The 17796-nt window shown below is 47.9% G+C and overlaps 1 protein-coding gene across 4 annotated transcripts in view; it reads right to left on the bottom strand.

Moving 5' to 3' along the window:
- LOC103119735 (BTB/POZ domain-containing protein KCTD7) overlaps positions 1-17796 on the bottom strand; it is an 89759-nt gene extending 71963 nt beyond the window's left edge. The window contains exons 1-4 of one of the 4 annotated variants that reach the window (XM_060173145.1): positions 17412-17783; positions 14659-14828; positions 8102-8280; positions 6937-7336 (exon numbers count right to left, since the gene is read on the bottom strand). In XM_060173145.1, coding sequence (XP_060029128.1) covers positions 6937-7336; positions 8102-8280; positions 14659-14828; positions 17412-17555 — 893 coding nt within the window. In that variant the 5' untranslated portion in view covers positions 17556-17783. Of the gene's footprint in view, positions 1-6932; positions 7337-8101; positions 8281-14658; positions 14829-17092; positions 17239-17411 lie in introns of those variants that run through there. The other 3 variants (XM_060173146.1, XM_060173147.1, XM_007530058.3) reach the window with 3 other exon arrangements.

The following is a 17796-nucleotide window of genomic DNA, read 5'->3' as shown; positions in this document are numbered from 1 at the left end:
TAGCATAATGGTTATGAAAACAGACTCTCATGCCTGAGGCTCTGAGGTCCCAGGTTCAATTCCCCCACACCACCACAAGCCCAAGCTGAGCAGTGCTCTGGTAAAAACAACAAACTAAAATGATAAAGGGAGAACACAGGTAGTAGGATAGAGACTCAGAATCCAAGGCTGTGAACCCCAACCCCCCTCCTCCAATGCCCCATAGGTTAAGAGTCAGGAGACACTGAAGGAGGGCTGTGGCCCTGCATCTCCCCACGTGGACAGGTCTCATGAGCACCTTTGTGCAGGAATCTATGAGACTGGGCTGTCCTCGGTCATCCTGACATACCCAGGGTTGAGCCAGGACGCCTTAGTCACCTGCCAAGTCATCTGCCCCATAAGCAGCATCCTTTTACCCACCAAGTGGAGATTAAGAAAAGCAGTAAATTCCTTCTAGAATATCAGCTTTGGAGTGGGGAGACAGCATAATGGTGATGCAGAAAGACTCATGCCTGAGGCAACAAAGGTCCTAGTTTCTATCCCCAGCACCACCATAAGCCAGAGCTGAGTAGTACCCTGGAAAAACAAACAAACAAATGAATACAGAATAAAGTAAAGTAAAATGTCAGCTTATCAAATCTTTATAGGTCAGGTAGAGGGAAGCCTTGGCTGTGGGACGATGGGCTGCCAAGGAGGCAGGCTCTGCTGTTCATGTTGCAGAGGATTTCGGCAAAGGTTTGAACGGGGCTCTGTCACTTACTAACCATGCCCTTGGTGACGCCTCTGTGAGCTCCGGTGTCCTGCCTGTAAGCTCATATTAGTGTATTATCATTTTAGGTGGCTAGTGTATATGCAGGTCATTAGGTCAAGGAATACATTTGACACAGATGATATCCTGCTGTTGTTTGAAGAATCAGAAGGAGGGGCCAGGAAGTAGAGCATCCAGTTGAAAACACAAGTTATCATATGCCAGGACTCAGGTTTAAGCTCTTGGTCCCCACCTGTAGGAGGGACACTTCACAAGTTGTGAAGCAGTGTTGCAGATCTCTCTCTCTCTTTAAAGATTTTATTTATTTATTAGAAAGATAGGAGGAGAGAGAGAAAGAACCAGACATCACTCTGGTACATGTGCTGCTGAGGATTAAATTCAGGATCTCATGCTTGAGAGTCCAGTGCTTTATCCACTGTGCCACTTCCCAGACCATGCAGATGTCTCTCTCTATCACTGCCTCCCTCTCCTCTCCTCTCCTCTCTCAATTTCTCTCTGTCCCATTAAATATATGTGTGTGTGTGTGTGTGTGTGTGTATTTTTTTTTTTTTACTAGAGCACTGCTCAGCTCTGGCTCAAGGTGGTATGGGGTGGGGGGGGTAGATTGACAGAGCCTCAGGCATGAGAGTCTGTTTGCATAACCATTGTGCTATCTACCCCTAGCCCAATAAATATTTTTTAAGTTTTTTTTTAAAGAATTTATTTATTTATGAGAAAGATAGAAGAAGAGAGAGAAAGAACCAGACACCAATCTGGTACGTGTGCTGCTGGGGATTAAACTCGGGATCTTGTACTTGAGAGTCCAATGCTTTATCCACTGTGCCACCTCTGGACCATCAATAGATATTTTTTAACAGTCAGAAGGATCAGATTTCAAGGTGGTAGTCAGACAGTGAAATAGTATTTCAAAATTCACCCTTCTGAGTGACTCCAAGGAGCATTGTAATGAAGACACTCATAGCTAGAAAGGTATCAAACTGTTTACAGAGGAAGGGCAACTTGTAACCATTTTTACTCCAGGAAAGGGTTTCTTCTTATTTTATTAATTTTTAAAAATTATTATTAGTTTTGGCCTCCAGGCTTATTGCTGGGCTCCGCACCTGCACTATGAATCCACTGCTCCTGGGCATCATTCTTCCCATTTTGCTGCCCTTGTTGTTGCTAGTTATTTTTGCCATTGCTGTTGTTGTTGGATAGGACAGACAGAAATCTAGAGAGGAGGAGAAGCCAGAGAGGGGGAGAGAAAGACAGACACCTACAGACCTGCTTCACCATTTGCAAAGCGACCTTCCTGCAGGTGGGGAGCCGGGGACTCGAACCAGGATCTTTGTGCCGGTCCTAGAACTTCGCACCATATGTGCTTAACCCGATGTGCTACCACCCAGCTCCCGGTTTCTTTTTATTTTAATTGCCACCAGGGTTATCATCAGGGCTGAGTGCTGGCACTATGAATCCACCACTCCCAGTGGCCATTTTCTCTGTGTTTTATTTTATTTTATAGGACAGAGAGAAATTGAGGTGGGAGGAGGGAGACAGGGAAGGGGAGATAGAAAGAAAGGGAGAGAGAAAGAGAAACACTTGCAGACCTGTTTCACCTTTTGTGAAGCTTCCTCCATGCAGGGTCCTTGAACCTGGGTCCTTGTGCATGGTAATGTGTGTGCTTAACCAGATGCACCACCACCTGGCCCCCTCCAGGAAAGGTCTTAACTACTGAGACTCACACAAACCTAGAGCCACTGACCAATCTCTCAGACAGAAGTAGTGATGTGACAGGAGAAAATTCTCTCTGACCTACCTGCCAGGGTCGTGAGCTACACAAGTAATGGTGCAGCTGTGGCATCTTCTTTTCCTGGACAGTGGCCAAGAGAGGAGGTCAAAGCAGTCGGCCTGCGCTAGGAGACACGGTGACAGTGACTGCAGAAGGGACTGTGTGATGTATCTTCTCCTTGATTGCACATCAAAACAGAAGTTCAGCTTCTGGTCTCAGGTAAGAGCCTATTTTATTCAGTGTGGCATTCTCCCCCCCCCACCAAAAAAAACCAACACATTTTAAGCAGAAACTGAGACATCTTTGCTAACAAAGTGTGTGTGTGGGGAGGATAGATGACTGTAAAGTTTTGGGTTTTTTTTTGGGGGGGAGGGGAAGGAAGGGAAAAAAGGCACAGCACCCAGGTTCTAATTCTTGACTTTAATATCAGCTAGATGAAGCTCCACGCACCGACGTGCTCACAGACGAGTAATGAATGAACACAAGAAGTATCACACTGATTACACAACACTATACAGAAAGAGAAGACCATGAGCCCACGTGACTTCCCATACTCTAGAAACAAAGACTGTTCCTACACTCCCTATGCCCATTTCCTCGAACCCCATGCCTGTCCTCCCTTCCCACTTAACCTATATAGCAACATATATTTCTTCCAGAATTAAAAAAAAAAAAGTGCTTCTCTCACCCCAGCTCCCATCTTTCCTATTTCTGATGAATTAATGTTCCTTCTCTAAAGGATCATACAGCACGCACCACCTTCATTAAAGAGCCTCAGCAAAGTGACACCCAAGAAAGCTTAATCACTAAAATTAAACAAATACGGACAGAAGGTGTACAGAAAGGTGATACGTGAGACTCTTAACTAGGATCGAAATGCTCAGAGTAGTTTTTGTTGTTGGTCTTAACCTCACAGAGATCCAGCTTAACCCAAAATCACACACTGCGGTTAATCCCACCTTGTAGCTTTGCAGATGTCTGCTTAGGAGCCCAGAAAAAGGAAAAAAGGAAGATTCTATCATCTGACCAGCCTGAGGCACAAGGCTCACACAGATCCCCAAATATCCCTGAGCCCTCAACAGAAGAGATAAAGACTTTCAGAGCACAGCTGAGTGTGTTCCACATGAGAAGCATGGGCAGTCTAGTGAATTTAACCAGTGAGGGAGCCGGGTGGTGGCATACCTGGTTGAATGCACAAGCTCCAATGCACAAGGACCCAGGTTCAAGCCCCCGACCCCCATCTACAGGAGGAAAGCTTCACTAGTGGGGAAGCAGGTCTGCAGGTGCCTGTCTCTTTCCTCTCTCCCCCTCCTCAATTTCTGTCTGTCTCTATCCCATAAACAAATAAATAAAACAAAAGATAGATTAAAAAAAAGGGGTTGACCAAAGAGGATGGTGATGGCTCCTCTAGTCCTACTCAGAGCATCAGTGAAAGAATTCCTGTTTCTCATTGTGAATTTGGTTCAGTCTTTTCCGTTACTATTTTCTCTAAGCTTTTACTGAATCTTGTTATGCTAGCATTACACCACATCGTCCTATCTCTTCAAACTTTCACCCACTCCGCCAGTGAGCTTAGCACCTGAGAGAAGAAGTGCCCAAGGTCAGACATCAAGATGACCCATAACAGGCACTTTTGTTTGGCCCATTTACTGTAGGATGAGTTGGATGAAAGGCATTAGTTGACATTATGCACAGGCTTTCTATGAAAAAAAAAACTTCTTTCAAGAGAGAAGTATTCATCCTGTGGATTCCCTCCTTCGTGATCCAACCCTTCTTATGTCCTGGGCTTGGTCATCTGGAGTTGAAAAGGGGTCCAAGTGAGGGAAGTCATTTCCTAGAGAGAACCCTTTATCTGGAGGCCTTTACAACAAACCAACACTTTCAAAGCACTTTTTAGTCTGGTTTTGACTTCTTATCAAAGAATGGCCAGAAAGAGGCACAAGGACAGGGTCCCTATCCAGTGTCCCTGGAGCCCCAGTCAAATCTTCAGGGCCTCTTTCTGAGTAAATCCGTCGCTCCCTGTCTTACATGCATGGACTCCATATAACTAAGGGTAGTGATGTTCTTTGCTGGGGGTGAGACAGAGAAGGGACCGAGGGGGGAGTGCTGGAAGCATGGACCTTACTTTCTGTTGTCTATGTACACTAGCTTTGCCCTGAACAGCTGGCCCCAGTGTCTGTCAAAAATGAACTCTTCTAGGTGGTAACCAACCATCAGAGCAACTCAAAGAAAGACTTTCATGGTAGAATATGGCGAGAACCAGGCTACTTACTGGGTTAAGCTCCACACAGGGACATCGGCTTCAGAAAAAGTGACACTTCATTCATGGATGACAATACAATGAAGACACATCTTAGAGTCAGAACGTTCTTTACCTTCCTTGTTGGGCCCGGCCTCTGCCTCACTGGCTTAAGGATGTAATATGGCATGCTTTCACACTTTTCAGTGGTCAAGCCCTAGCTAGCCATGCCCTTGCTTCCACAGAGGGTTCTGGAGGTCACTGCCTCATTAAGAAACTCAGGGGGGCCAGGCAGTGGTGCACTTGGTTGAGCGCACACATTACAGTGCGCAAGGACCTGGGTTCGAGCCCCTGGTCCCCACCTGCAGGGGGAGAGCTTCACTAGCCATGAAGCAGGTCTGCAGGTGTCTCTCTGTCTCTCTCCCTCTCTATCTCCCCCACTGCTCTCAATCTCTGGATAGCTCTATCCAATAAATAAAGATAATAAAAAAACTTAAAAAAAAAGAAACTCAGTACTGGTTGGTGGCACACTTGGTTGAATGCACACATTACTATGTTCAAGGACTGAGCTTCAAGCCTCCAGACTTCTCCCTGTAAGGTAGAAGCTTCACCAGCACTGCTACAGGTGTCTTTCTGTCTTTCTCCCTCTCTATCCCTCTATCCCCCTTTCCTCTCTGTCCTTCCTATCCAAAAAAAAGCCACGGGGAGCAGTGGATTTGTTGTGCAGGCAGCGAGTCCCAACAATAACCTTAGTGGCGATATTAAGAAAAATAAAAATAAATAAATAAATAAATAAACAAACAAACAAACAGAAATTCGGTCAAGGTTCTAGGGCTCGGCCCTCACTTCACTTCCTCAAATAAAGGTAGCTCCTCCTTACCCAACTTACCAATCTGGTCTACCAGTAAGATTATCCTCAGGTTTTTACATACTTAAAAACCTCCCTACAAGCACACCCAGGAATAGTCAAGTACAATCACAATTATAGAAATGCTATTCTCCAATTACTGGCACAGCACAGCTCTTTCTTTAGGTCACGAAGCTCCACACAGGAGCCCCAGGCAGACAGAGCAAGAAGGAACCATGATGGAGACTGATCTTTGTGGACCTCTATCTCTCTCTGAAGTACAGGGAGCGAAAACAGAATCACCCCTGATGCTGTCTCCCTCAGCTCTAGGGCTGCTGTTCCTCTCACTCAGCCCTTCCTACTTTCCCAGAAAAGACATTCTTCTTGAAGATGAACAAGATGAAGCAACACGGTCTAAGGAATGGGTTCCCACTCAAGAAGTTCACCACAAATTGGATCTGAACACATGAGCTAGCAGCCAAGGAATTATTCTGAGGCTCTGGAGAGGCTGTTACATTTGGAACGTGACAGAAGGCATCTTGCCTGTGTGATTTAGAGAATCATTAAAAGGAGCCAATGGAACCTGTATGTCAGGCCTATGAGAAAAGTTGATGGAAGGTAGAAGCCCAGGCCCCAAGGCAGGGCTGTAAACATTGTGCTCTTCTAAGGCCAACCTGGTGCATGGCTTTGGCAGCTATGGTTATATTGCCAAAATGTGGTGAAGGGAATGTGTTCTGGGAGGAAAAGAAGTCTTGTCTTTCCACATCCTGAAACTAAGCATGGGCTATTCTGGAAGGAAGAGGGAGTGCACTGGGACAGAGATTCTCCCTTCTTCAGGGGCTCAGGTGGCCACTTGACACAACCCCCCCTCCCCCATCAGAGTCCGTCTATGTTCATACCAACGCACTGGGCACAGGGTTGAGGGAGTGATTATGCTTTTGATAGTATTTTGGTAAGGTGGCCCTTAAAAGGGGGGGGGGGCACAGAAACTCTCTTGCAAGGTCATGAAAGCAACAAAACCTCTCTGAACTTCCCGGTCATGCCCTAGCTGGCCAGACCCCGAGCCTCAGGCAAAGACCGCTCCGCCCAAGGGAAGGCCGGTAAGTGCAGGCACCAAGTCCCTTTGGGCTACAAATCCGGAGCCTGACCCTGAGGTGCAGCTGGGGAGGCTGGAGCTCTACCTCTCTCCTCTTTGAGCTGTGCCTCAGAACTCGGTCCTCACCTCAGCGGGTTCTGGGGCAGTCGGTAGCCCCTCCGGAGACTCTTACTCCCAGAGCCACCAAGGGGAAGGGACACCTTCCCTGATGAGACTCTTCCCTACCAGGGCTACTCACCACCAAGTGATCTTGAACTCATAGATGGGGCGTTTGCAGTAGTAGTGATTGATGAGGTGCTTATCGCACACCCCAATGCACTGGTGGTCCACAGTGAGGCCTTGGGCTGAGAGGTCCGTGACCAGGCAGTGCAGCAGGTCATACACATCGGCCACAGCCTCCCAGGGCCCGAAGGACACATCCACTTCGCAGTGGTGCTCAAAGAGCTGCCCGTCACTCTCACTCCGCTCGAAGCGCAGGGAGTTGAGGAGCGGACACTCGTAGGGGGTGATGGGCATCTCCTCCTTGAAGACACAGACCTTGAGCTTGGCGAAGCGGGCCTTCCGCTGTACTGCACGCAGCCGGGCAATCTCCACGATCCGTTCCAAATGGTCTATGGGGGTGAACACAGCACCTGTCACTGGGGTGGGGATGGAGAGGTAAGGGGGTGAGGCAAGACAGTGGGTGGGGGAAGGGAGTGACTACGAGAGAGTCGCAGTGATGGCAGGGTGGTGGGAGCAGAGGCAACAGGTTCCTGGGGGAATGGGGTTCTGCGGGTCTGGAAGGGCAGAAACTGGAAAAGGAAACTGATGAGATAAGAGGAGGGCTATCTTTTAGAAACCTGATTTGGGTGTAGGGAGATACATAATGGTTCTCTAATATTAGATTTCTATGCCTGAGGCTCTGAGACCTCAGGTTCGATCCCCAGCACCACTATAAGCCAGAGCTGAGCAGGGATCTGGCCCTTTGCTCTCTGAAGCTTTCTCTCTCTTTAAAAAAGAAAGAAAGAAAATAAATAAATAAAAAAGAAAGAAATCTGATCTGATAACCATCACAGAGCAAGTGAGCCTGCTGAACCTAAATCTTGTGCCAAGGAAGCCAGGAGGAGAGAAGGCTCCTCCTCCTCCCCTTCCCCCTCCTCCTTTTTTTCAGGTAGAAAGAGATTGGCTACAGCACCAAAGTTGCCTTCTTCAGTGCAGTGGGGGCTGGGTTCAAACCTGGGTCACGCACATGGCCAAGCAGTGTGCTACCCAAGTGAGCTATTTCACCGAGACTGAGTCTCCCACCCTGCCTGGTGTAGATCGCCTTGGGTCAGTGTTCCAGTGAGGACTTAGGCACTGACTGATGCCTTTAAGCCTCCTCTCTGCCCCCGCGCCCCTTCCACTGCCCTCAGTGGACCCCTCACCTTTGTAATAGGGCATAAGTCCCAGAAACGCCTGGCGGACCTTCTCCCCCTTCAGGGGTTGCATGTTCTCCAGCTGCTCCAGGAGGGGCCCAATGGCGTAGTACTGGGCCTCTTTGTGCACAGCCCGCACACGATCCCGGGGAGGCAGGTCCCCCGAGCGTAGGAAATTCAGCACATCTCTGAGCGGGAGGCAAGAAGGTGGACAAGGAGGAGAGAGAAGGTGCTGTCAGCAGGGAGGAGGCGAGTTATGAAGGTGTGAATCTGAACCACATTGTCAGCTCTGTTACCTCTGGCAAAAGAAGTTAACCTCTCTGAGCCCAGATCTTCTCCTCTGGAAAGCCAGGAAAAGTGGAAGAGGAGTGAGAAAACTACCTTGGAATGTTAGGAGGAAACTGAATGACGGACATGTAAAAAATGCTTTAAAAATCTGGTACTGAGGAAGCACTAGGTGTCAGTGATTGTTATCGGAATCAATATTAGCATAGTTGTAATTATTATTAGCCATAATATTAGGCATCATTATTAGGTTCATATAGCAAGAATGGAATATGTCTAGCTCCTCAATACCCATACAGTTAGGATATAATTAATAGTCACTAAGTGTACAAATCTGAATTACACAGTTCAGTTAATGTTTATGTATGAATATACAAGTACAACCACCACTGAGATAAAGATGTAGAGCATTTATATCTCCTTAAGATTTCCATTTATAGGAAGTCTGGGCAGTAGCGCAGCGGGTTAAGCGCACATGGTGCAAAGCACAAGGACCCACGTAAGGATCCTGGTTCGAGCCCCCAGCTCCCCACCTGCAGGGGAGTCGCTTCACAGATGGTGAAGCAGGTCTGCAGGTGTCTATCTTTCTCTCCCCCTCTCTGTCTCCCTCTCCTCTCTCCATTTGTTTCTGTCCTATCCAACAACGATGACATCAATAATAACTAAAACAATAAAACAACAAGGGCAACAAAAAGGAATATTAAAAAAACTATTCATATAAAAAAGATTTCCACTTATTTATTTATTTATTAGTTTTAAACTAGAGCTCTGTTCATCTCTGGCTTATGGTGGTTTAGGGGACCCAACCTGGAACTTTGAAGGCTCAGGCATGAGAGCTCTTTGCATAACCATTATGCAAAGACCTCACCCTCCTTAAGATTTCCTTATGCCTCTTTCTGGTCTATCTCTACAGAGGCAAAAAAATCTAACTTCTATGACAGAGGTTAGCTTAGAGGAGTCGGACGGTAGCGCAGCGGGTTAAGCACACGTGGCACAAAGCGCAAGGACCAGCATAAGGATCCCAGTTTGAGCCCCCGGCTCCCCACCTGCAGGGGAGTTGCTTCACAAGCAGTGAAGCAGGTCTGCAGGTGTCTATCTTTCTCTCCCCCTCTCTGACGTCCCCTCCTCTCTCAGTTTCTCTCTGTTCTATCCAACAAAGACAACAATAATAGTAACAACCACACCGATAAACAACAAGGAAGGGCAACAAAAGGGAAAAAAATGGCCTCCAGGAGCAATGGATTTGTAGTGCAGGCACCAAGCCTCAGCAATAACTCTGGAGGCAAAAAAAAAAAGAGGTTAGCTTAGTAGTGGTTTTATTTTTTATTTATTGCTAAGTATTATACCAATGTGTGGGTATTTCCTTTTTTTTAAATCTTTTTATTTATTTATCATTGGCTAGAGAAAGAAATTGAGAGGGGAGGGAAAGACAGAGGGAAAGAGACAGAGAGACAATTGCAACCTTGCTTCACCACTTGTCAAGCTTTCCCCCTGCAGGTGGGGACCAGGGGCTTGAACCTGGGTCTTTGCACATGTAATGCGTGCACTTAACCAGTGGTGCCACTGTCTGGCCCCTCTAACCTCAGAGATGACTAGAAAATTAGTGTGGTCCTTGACCTTGAATAGAATGACCAGGGAGGCAGACACTCCCCAGCTGCAATGTTGTGCTGTGCTGACCTCCCAGCAGAATCACCCACATCAGCAGGAGGGTCATTTTTAACCTCAGGAAGGAACCTCTGGTAGAATAATTTGCTCTGAAGCATCTGGGCTTCTCCCTCTGGGCCCTTACATTTTCTTGATGATGAGAATTGCAGCTGTTCTCAGTCTGGGGCTCTTACGAGTAGAACTATGATGACTTTTTGTCAACATGAGCACCAATTTCTCTTGGGTGAGTTAGGCTGTTCAGTCAGGGTAAATACATTTTTAAAATATATATATATTTATTTATTGGATAGAGACAGGGAAAAATTGAGAGGGAGGGGGGAGACTGAGAGGAGAGAACTATAGCTCTGCTTCACCATTCATGAAGCTTCCCTCCTTCACGCAGGGATGGGGGCTTGAACCTGGGTCCTTGAATCATATGAATTATAACGTGCACTCTATGGGTGTGCCACCACCCAGTCCTGGTAAGTACATCTTTAAGAAAATAGCTGCATTTTCCGCCGTGCAGAAATGTCCTACACTTTCTACATGTTCTGTCAGCATTACTCTGTAGCTATAAGGAGGAAATCAGATACTTAACCCTAACACTTGAGTGGACTGGTTCAGGGAGTGGATAAAAATACATACACTGTTTTCTTTAAAAAAAAAATCATTAAAAAACCTCTTCAGACTCTTTAGTGAGAAGAGAAACTGGCTACATCACTGGTGAGCGTGGGAGGGGCTCTTCTATAAGGATATTCAAGGAAGCCCCAGGATCAAGCTGCCATCTCAGTGACTCCTCTATGACCAGCTGATACTATGCACGAGTCTGTGCCAGCCGCTGCTCATGGGCTGTTCCATTGAACCCCCCCTTTTTTTTGCCTCCAGTTATTGCTGGGGCTCAGTGCCTGCACCATGAATCCACTGCTCCTGGAGGCCATTCCCCCCCTTTTGTTGTCCTTGTTGTTGTAGCATTGTTGTGATTATTATTGTTGTTGTTGATGTCGTTCGTTGTTGGATAGGACAGAGAGAAATGGAGAGAGGAGGGGAAGACAGAGGGGGAGAGAAAGACAGACACCTGCAGACCTGCTTCACCGCCTGTGAAGCGACTCCCCTGCAGGTGGGGAGCCGGGGGCTTGAACCAGGATCCTCATGCCAATCCTTGCACTTTGCACCACATGCGCTTAACCCACTGCGCTACTGCCCAACCCTCCATTTAACCCTTTTAATGACATTATGGGAGAAGGACCTGGGTTCAAGCCCCCAAGCCCCACTGGCAATGAGAAAGCTTCAGGAGCACTGAAGCAGTGCTATGTATCTCTTTTTTCTCTCCTCCTCTCTACCACCTCTGTCCCTCTCAATTTCTCTCTTTCTGTATCCAAATAAATAGTATAAAGAAAAAATAATAGCTGGATAGGATGCATGCTATTTTATGTGCCTTTTATGAACGAGGAGAAGTGGGGGTCAGAAATGTTAAGGAACTAGCATTAGCCAGAGGCTCAGCTGCAGACAAACTGGCTCCAAGACCTCACCCTCGTGGTCTGGGAGGTGGTGCAGTGATAAGACTTTGGACTCTCAAGCATGAGGTCCTGAGTTCGATCCCCGGCAGCACATGTGCCAGAATGATGTCTGGTTCTTTCTCTCTCCTCCTATCTTTCTCATTAATAAAGCAATAAAATCTTTAAAAAAACAAAACAAAAAAAGACCTCACCCACAGCGACCCAAACGTTAGTTCAAAGTGACAGCACTAATCACAGCGGAGGAGGTGCAAGCACCACGGTATATAGCAAGTGTTGTGGGCACATGAAATGTAACCCATCAGCTGCCCTAGACTCCTGATTCATTTGATGAGTCTCCAGCGTTCTCTGCTGCTGCTGTGGCTGAATCACAGGTCACGGGAAACCAGCAGCCTGAGGGTAAGTGCCATAAGGTCCTGCTTTCTGCTTGCCAGGCTCTGCCACTCTTTAGCGATGGCCACTTGAGCACTGGGCAAGTCAGTCTAAAGCCAAACCCAGCCCCCTCTTTCCCACCACCCCTCCCAAAAGCAGTCCTGCTGGATCTTAAGCAAAGCTGAGTGAAAATGGGAAAATATAACCTCAGGGCAAGGCCCAGCTAAGACTGTTGTGGGAGCTGCCAACTGGGGCCAGCACTTTCCACTCCCAAACAGCCTGCAAACAAAAATCTTTTTATAGCTCAGCAGAGTGATGTGACACTTTGTTTTCTCAGCAGTAGAGGCAGCTGACAGCCCAGAGGGAGAAGCCCAGATGCTTCAGAGCAAATTATTCTACCAGAGGTTCCTTCCTGAGGTTAAAAATGACCCTCCTGCTGATGTGGGTGATTCTGCTGGGAGGTCAGCACAGCACAACATTGCAGCTGGGGAGTGTCTGCCTCCCTGGTCATTCTATTCAAGGTCAAGGACCACACTAATTTTCTAGTCATCTCTGAGGTTAGATACAAGGGGCAAAGAGTTTCAGCTGCATAGTCTAAAAGGACCTGACCAGGGGTCAAAGGCTCTTTTATTAACCTGGAAGGCAACTATAATGATTTCTCCTTTCACAAAGAACGACATAGATTCTTGAAGCTCTTATTCACGTGTAAGTGGTCCGAAATCCTTTCTGGGGAAGGATTCTTGTGAGATTGTTCTTCTATGAGTTAGTGCTAAAAGGACAACAATAGGAATTAATTAATTAATTAATTAATTTCCAATTATTTATTTGTTATTGCAGGGGCTTGGTGCCAGCACAACAAATCCTCTGCTCCCAGAGGCCATTTTTTCCATTTTGCTGCCATTATTGATGTTGTTCTTGGATAGGACAGAGAGAAATGGAGAGAGGAGGGGAAGACAGAGAGGGGGAGAGAAAGATAGACACCTGCAGACCTGCTTCACCGCCCGTGAAGCAACCCCCCTGCAGGTGGGGAGCCGGGGCTTGAAGCAGGATCTTTATGCTGGTCCTTGTGCTTTGCGCCATGTGCGCTTAACCCAATGTGCTACCACCTGGCCTCCAGAATTTTTTTTTTTTTAAAGGATGACAGCCTTCCTTATCTTGAGTGGCCATTCCCCTCAACTATTTTATTTGCTTGTTTGAAACTTTTGGGAGAAGTCTGGGAATTACTGCATATCATGTTTTCCACATATCATCCCCAATGGCAGTGGCAAGAAACCTTTTTTTTTTTTAAATATTTATTTTATTTATTTATTCCCTTTTGTTGCCCTTGTTGTTTTATTGTTGTAGTTATTATTGTTGTTGTCATTGTTGGGTAGGATAGAGAGAAATGGAGAGAGGAGGGGAAGACAGAGAGGTGGAGAGAAAGATAGACACCTGCAGACCTGCTTCACCACCTGTGAAGCGACTCCCCTGCAGGTGGGGAGCCGGGGTTCGAACCGGGATCCTTATGTCGGTCCTTGTGCTTTGCGCCACGTGCGCTTAACCCACTGCGCTACAGCCCGACTCCCTCAAGAAACCTTTTTTAAAAAGCTATTGTCATATCACCACTAAAATGTAGTAAGACACATCTAAAAACATGTTTGCCAGAATTTGAATTCTTAGAGAAGGGCCTCCCTCAGCTCTTGGCAGAACACACATAGATGAAAATTTTAACTTTCAGGTCTTCAAAGTGTAACAGTGATGAACCTGGCTGAGCACGCACACATGTTACCATGTACAAGGACCTGAGTTCAAGCTCCCAGTCCCCACCTGTAGGGGAGGAACTTCATAAAAAATGAAACAGCGCAGCAGGTTAAGCACAGACGGTGCAAAGCGCCGGGACCAGCTTAAGGATCCTGGTTTGAGCCCCCGGCTCCCCACCTGCAAGGGAGTCGCTTCACAAGTGGTGAAACAGGTCTTCAGGTGTCTGTCTTTCTCTCCCCCTCTGTCTTCCCCATCTCTCTCCATTTCTCTCTGTCCTATCCAACAACAATGACATCAATAATAACTACAACAATAAAACAACAAGGGCAACAAAAGGCAATAAAGAAATAAATATATTTAAAAAAGTGAAACAGGTCTGCAGGTGTCTCTTTCTCTCCTTTCTCTCTATCTTCCCCTACTCCTTCAATTTCTCTCTGTCCTATCAAATAAAAGAGAGAAAGAAAAAAAATAAAAAAGGAAAAGAGGACCCAGGAGAGAGAGACCTGTCAGGCAGGCACTGAAGCCAGTGATAACTCTGATGGCAATGAAAATAAGAAATAAACTGTAGGGGGCTGGGCAGTGATGCATCTGATTAAGCTCACATGTTCCATGTGCAAGGACCCAGGTTTAAGCCCCTAGCCCCCACCTGCAGGGGGAAAGTCTCCCAAGTGGTGAAGCAGGGCTGCAGGTGGCTCTCTGTCTCTCTCCCTTTCTATCTCCTTCTCCCCTGGTGATTTTTCTCTGTCTCTATGCAGCAGATAAATTTTAAAAATGTGTAGACTAGATCATATTCAGCCAGTGTGCATTCTCTGGGATTTCTACAACTCTCCTTATCTCCTTTGGAGAAGAAACTAAGACTCTGGTTCCAATACAATTATTACACGTATTAAATTCCATCAATGTGTTATTTTCTCTTCTATGCACTGTGGGCGATAGCGATGCCCCATACTGAGGACTAAGCCACTCATTAACGAGGATGCTACAAAGTTCCTGGTAAGAGGGAAGACATACCCAAAGTGTGTACCATCACGGTCAATAAAGTACCGGCCCTCAGCGTCAGTGGGGATGTAGTGCCGCCCGCTGAACATGGCCGCCAGCATGGTGTCTTCGTACCTCCGAAGGGTGGACAGGCGTGTAGTGAAGTGTGCTCCTCCAATGTTGAGAGGGACAACCTCAGGAAACTAGAAAAGAACCACCGGGTACTCTCAGCCAGGCAGGGGGAGTGAGAGCTGGAGTCACTCCATCTTCCATCAGCTTGAAGTCAGTCAGTTTGTCAGTCAGTCAGTCAGTCACCCAAAGCCCAAACCCATGTCTGTCCGTCATTCCTTCCTCCCTTTCTTTCTTTCTTTCTTTCTTTCTTTCTTTCTTTCTTTCCTCCCCCCACTCTTTCTTTCTCTTTCAGTGGAGTGGGGGACTGAACCTGGGACTCTGAACCCTCAGGCATGATAATTTTTTGCATAATCATTATATTATCTCCCTGACAAACCCAGGTCTTTCTGAACATGTTCCTCTCATCCGCTGCTCCAAACTCAACAATCCCCAAGTCTTTCCCACTCTCCTCCTATCAGCTTTGAAATCAGGTCCCAGCCCTACCATCTCTGTTCTAGAGTTCAAAGACTGTGAGAGATCTTGGCTTGCAATCAAATGAAGACCAGACTGCTGTGGGAAAGCTCCAGCAGTCAAAGAGTTAAAACTAACTCTGGCCAGAGGAAACTGTTTGCCAAGAGCCACATAGAGCTGGACTGAGTCTCGGTGTCCTCCAGAGATAAACAGGAATAGACGGCGGGTGTGCACTGCTCGAGCCAGGAGACAACTCGGTGATCTATAATCAAATTATAGAATAAGTGGGAGGCAAGTCATTTTTAACTAAAACAGCTCTCCTTGCATTCATTATAGAAGAGATTGTGCTCCTAATAAACTTTACCTTGGATCTATCCTTGGTCTCTGCCGAATTTCTTTCAGTGCCTCTCCACCTCGGGTCCCCAACTCCCTCAGAAGAATTAACAAAAGACTTTGCTATTTTTTTCCTCCTTTTACCAGAGCAGTGCTCAGCTCTAGCTTATGGTGGTGCTGGGGCTTGAACCTGAGACCTCAAAGCCTCTGGCTTGACAGGTTTTTTTTTTTTTTTTTTTGCATAACCATTATGCTATCTCTTCTGTCCTAGAGTTCAAAGCTCTCTTTTCTTCCATCTACTTCCTGGCTCTAGAGAGAGCTTGCATATTAAGACAATCCAGGCTAGAGAGATAGCATAATGGTTACGCCAGGACTTTCATGCCTGAGGCACCTTAGGTACCAGGTTCAATCCCCAGCACCTACCCTTATAAGCTAGAGGATCTTAGCAGTGCTCTGGTAAAAGAAAAGAAACAAGAAAGAAAAAGAAAAGACACTCTTTTTCTTCAGTTTTCAAGTCTACTGCAAAAAAAAAAAAAGTGGTATATGTTAAAATAAAGTTACTCCCAGGCCTGTGTGCAGTGTGTGGCTCACATCAGAGACTCAAATATGCTCTGAATGAAAGAATGAAATAAGTGCTTACTGTTCTGCGTGTACACTGTCACACTCCTGCACTCCCAGGAGAAACCACCTTCTGCTTATTCTGTATTTCCCCTGAAACCAATGCATGTACACACCAATAACTCAAATCTTCTGGACTAACCACACAAGTTTACATTTCTGAAAAAATCTTTAATATTTCCTAATTATACCATGTCAACCCAGGTGTTTGCTCCATGTTGAAGATGAGAAGAATGAAGCAGAGAGGAAAAAGCAAAGTAAAGCCTGGGACAAAGCAATAAAATCTATGGGGAGAGAGCTCTGAAGTGTTGGCCCACAATTTCTGGGGGCCTGCACGCTCTCTCTCTCACCACATGCTTTTCCCAGTGACAGTGTACACAACCAACCTAGCACAGCTGTCTCTCTAAATGTTACTCATCTTCACAACCATCCGTGATGTTGGGGGTACAGGGTTCCCAGCGCCCCCAATCGCACGATCTCTTTCAGGAGCCTTTCCCAGCCCAGCCCTCTGGGCCTGTCTATTCTTCTTTTTTTTTTTTTAATATTTATTTATTTATTCCTCTTGTTTTAATGTTGTAGTTATTATTGTTATTATTGATGTCATTGTTGTTGGGTAGGACAGAGAGAAATGGAGAGAGGAGGGGAAGACAGAGAGGGGGAGAGAAAGACAGACACCTGCAGACCTGCTTCACTGCCTGTGAAGCGACCCCCCTGCAGGTGGGGAGCCGGGGCTTGAACCGGGATCCTTACGCTGGTCCCTGCGCTTTGTGCCACCTGCGCTTAACCCGCTGCGCCACCGCCCGACTCCCGAGCCTGTGTATTCTGAGAAGGCATGGATGCCAAGCTCCCTCACCCGCACCACCTTGGCCCCTTCCTCCTCGCCTCCCTCTGCACAGGCCAACATCGTCCCAGCGCCATGCCAGGTGTCACGCACCTGAAGCCAGTGCGGGGCTCCGGGTGGGTGTGGACACTGCTACGTGGCGGGCACACGGGCCCTTGCCCGCACCCTGGATTTGGGCAGCCCTCGAGGCAGCCGTCTGGATTCTCCACAAGTCTCCGTCATCCGTCGGGGCTCCCCGGTCCCCTCCCCACGGCCTGTCCGCCGTCCCCTGGGTGGTGAAGGTGGGAACAGAGGGGTGGAGGGGTGCGAGGGGCAGTGCCCGCGGCGCAGGGGCCGACGTGGGTCCCGTCAGGAGCTGAGTGGCTGCCAGGGGAGCACAGCGTCCACCGCGCCCGCCCGCCCGTCCAGGTACCTCCTGCGGCAGCAGGGGCAGCGCGTGCCCCGCCTGCGTGGCCGTCGGGGTGGCCGGCTCCAGGAAGTCATCTTCGGCGTCGGAGCTGGACATGGCACCGTCCGGGCGACGGCTGTCTGGCTCCCGCCCCGTGACTACCACCATCCCTCTGACTCTGGGCAGTGGGCGCGGCTGTGGGTGGGCGGGCGGACCGCGGCCTGGACTCTAGCTCCGGGGAGCGCGGGGCATGACGCGGCGCGGCCGGCGCGGGCGGGGCGGGGCGAGGGGCAGAGGCGCGGCGCGCGGGGCCTGTCGGTGGTGGCTCCTGGGCGGGCGCGCGGGGGGCTCGCGACCACCGCGCCGTCCGCAGGCCACCCTGACCCGGCCGCCTCTGGTTATTGGCTGA

This window comes from Erinaceus europaeus, chromosome 15 (genome assembly GCF_950295315.1).
Source record: "Erinaceus europaeus chromosome 15, mEriEur2.1, whole genome shotgun sequence".
Lineage (NCBI taxonomy): Eukaryota > Metazoa > Chordata > Mammalia > Eulipotyphla > Erinaceidae > Erinaceus > Erinaceus europaeus.
This window is presented reverse-complemented; position numbering and strand designations above follow the sequence as displayed.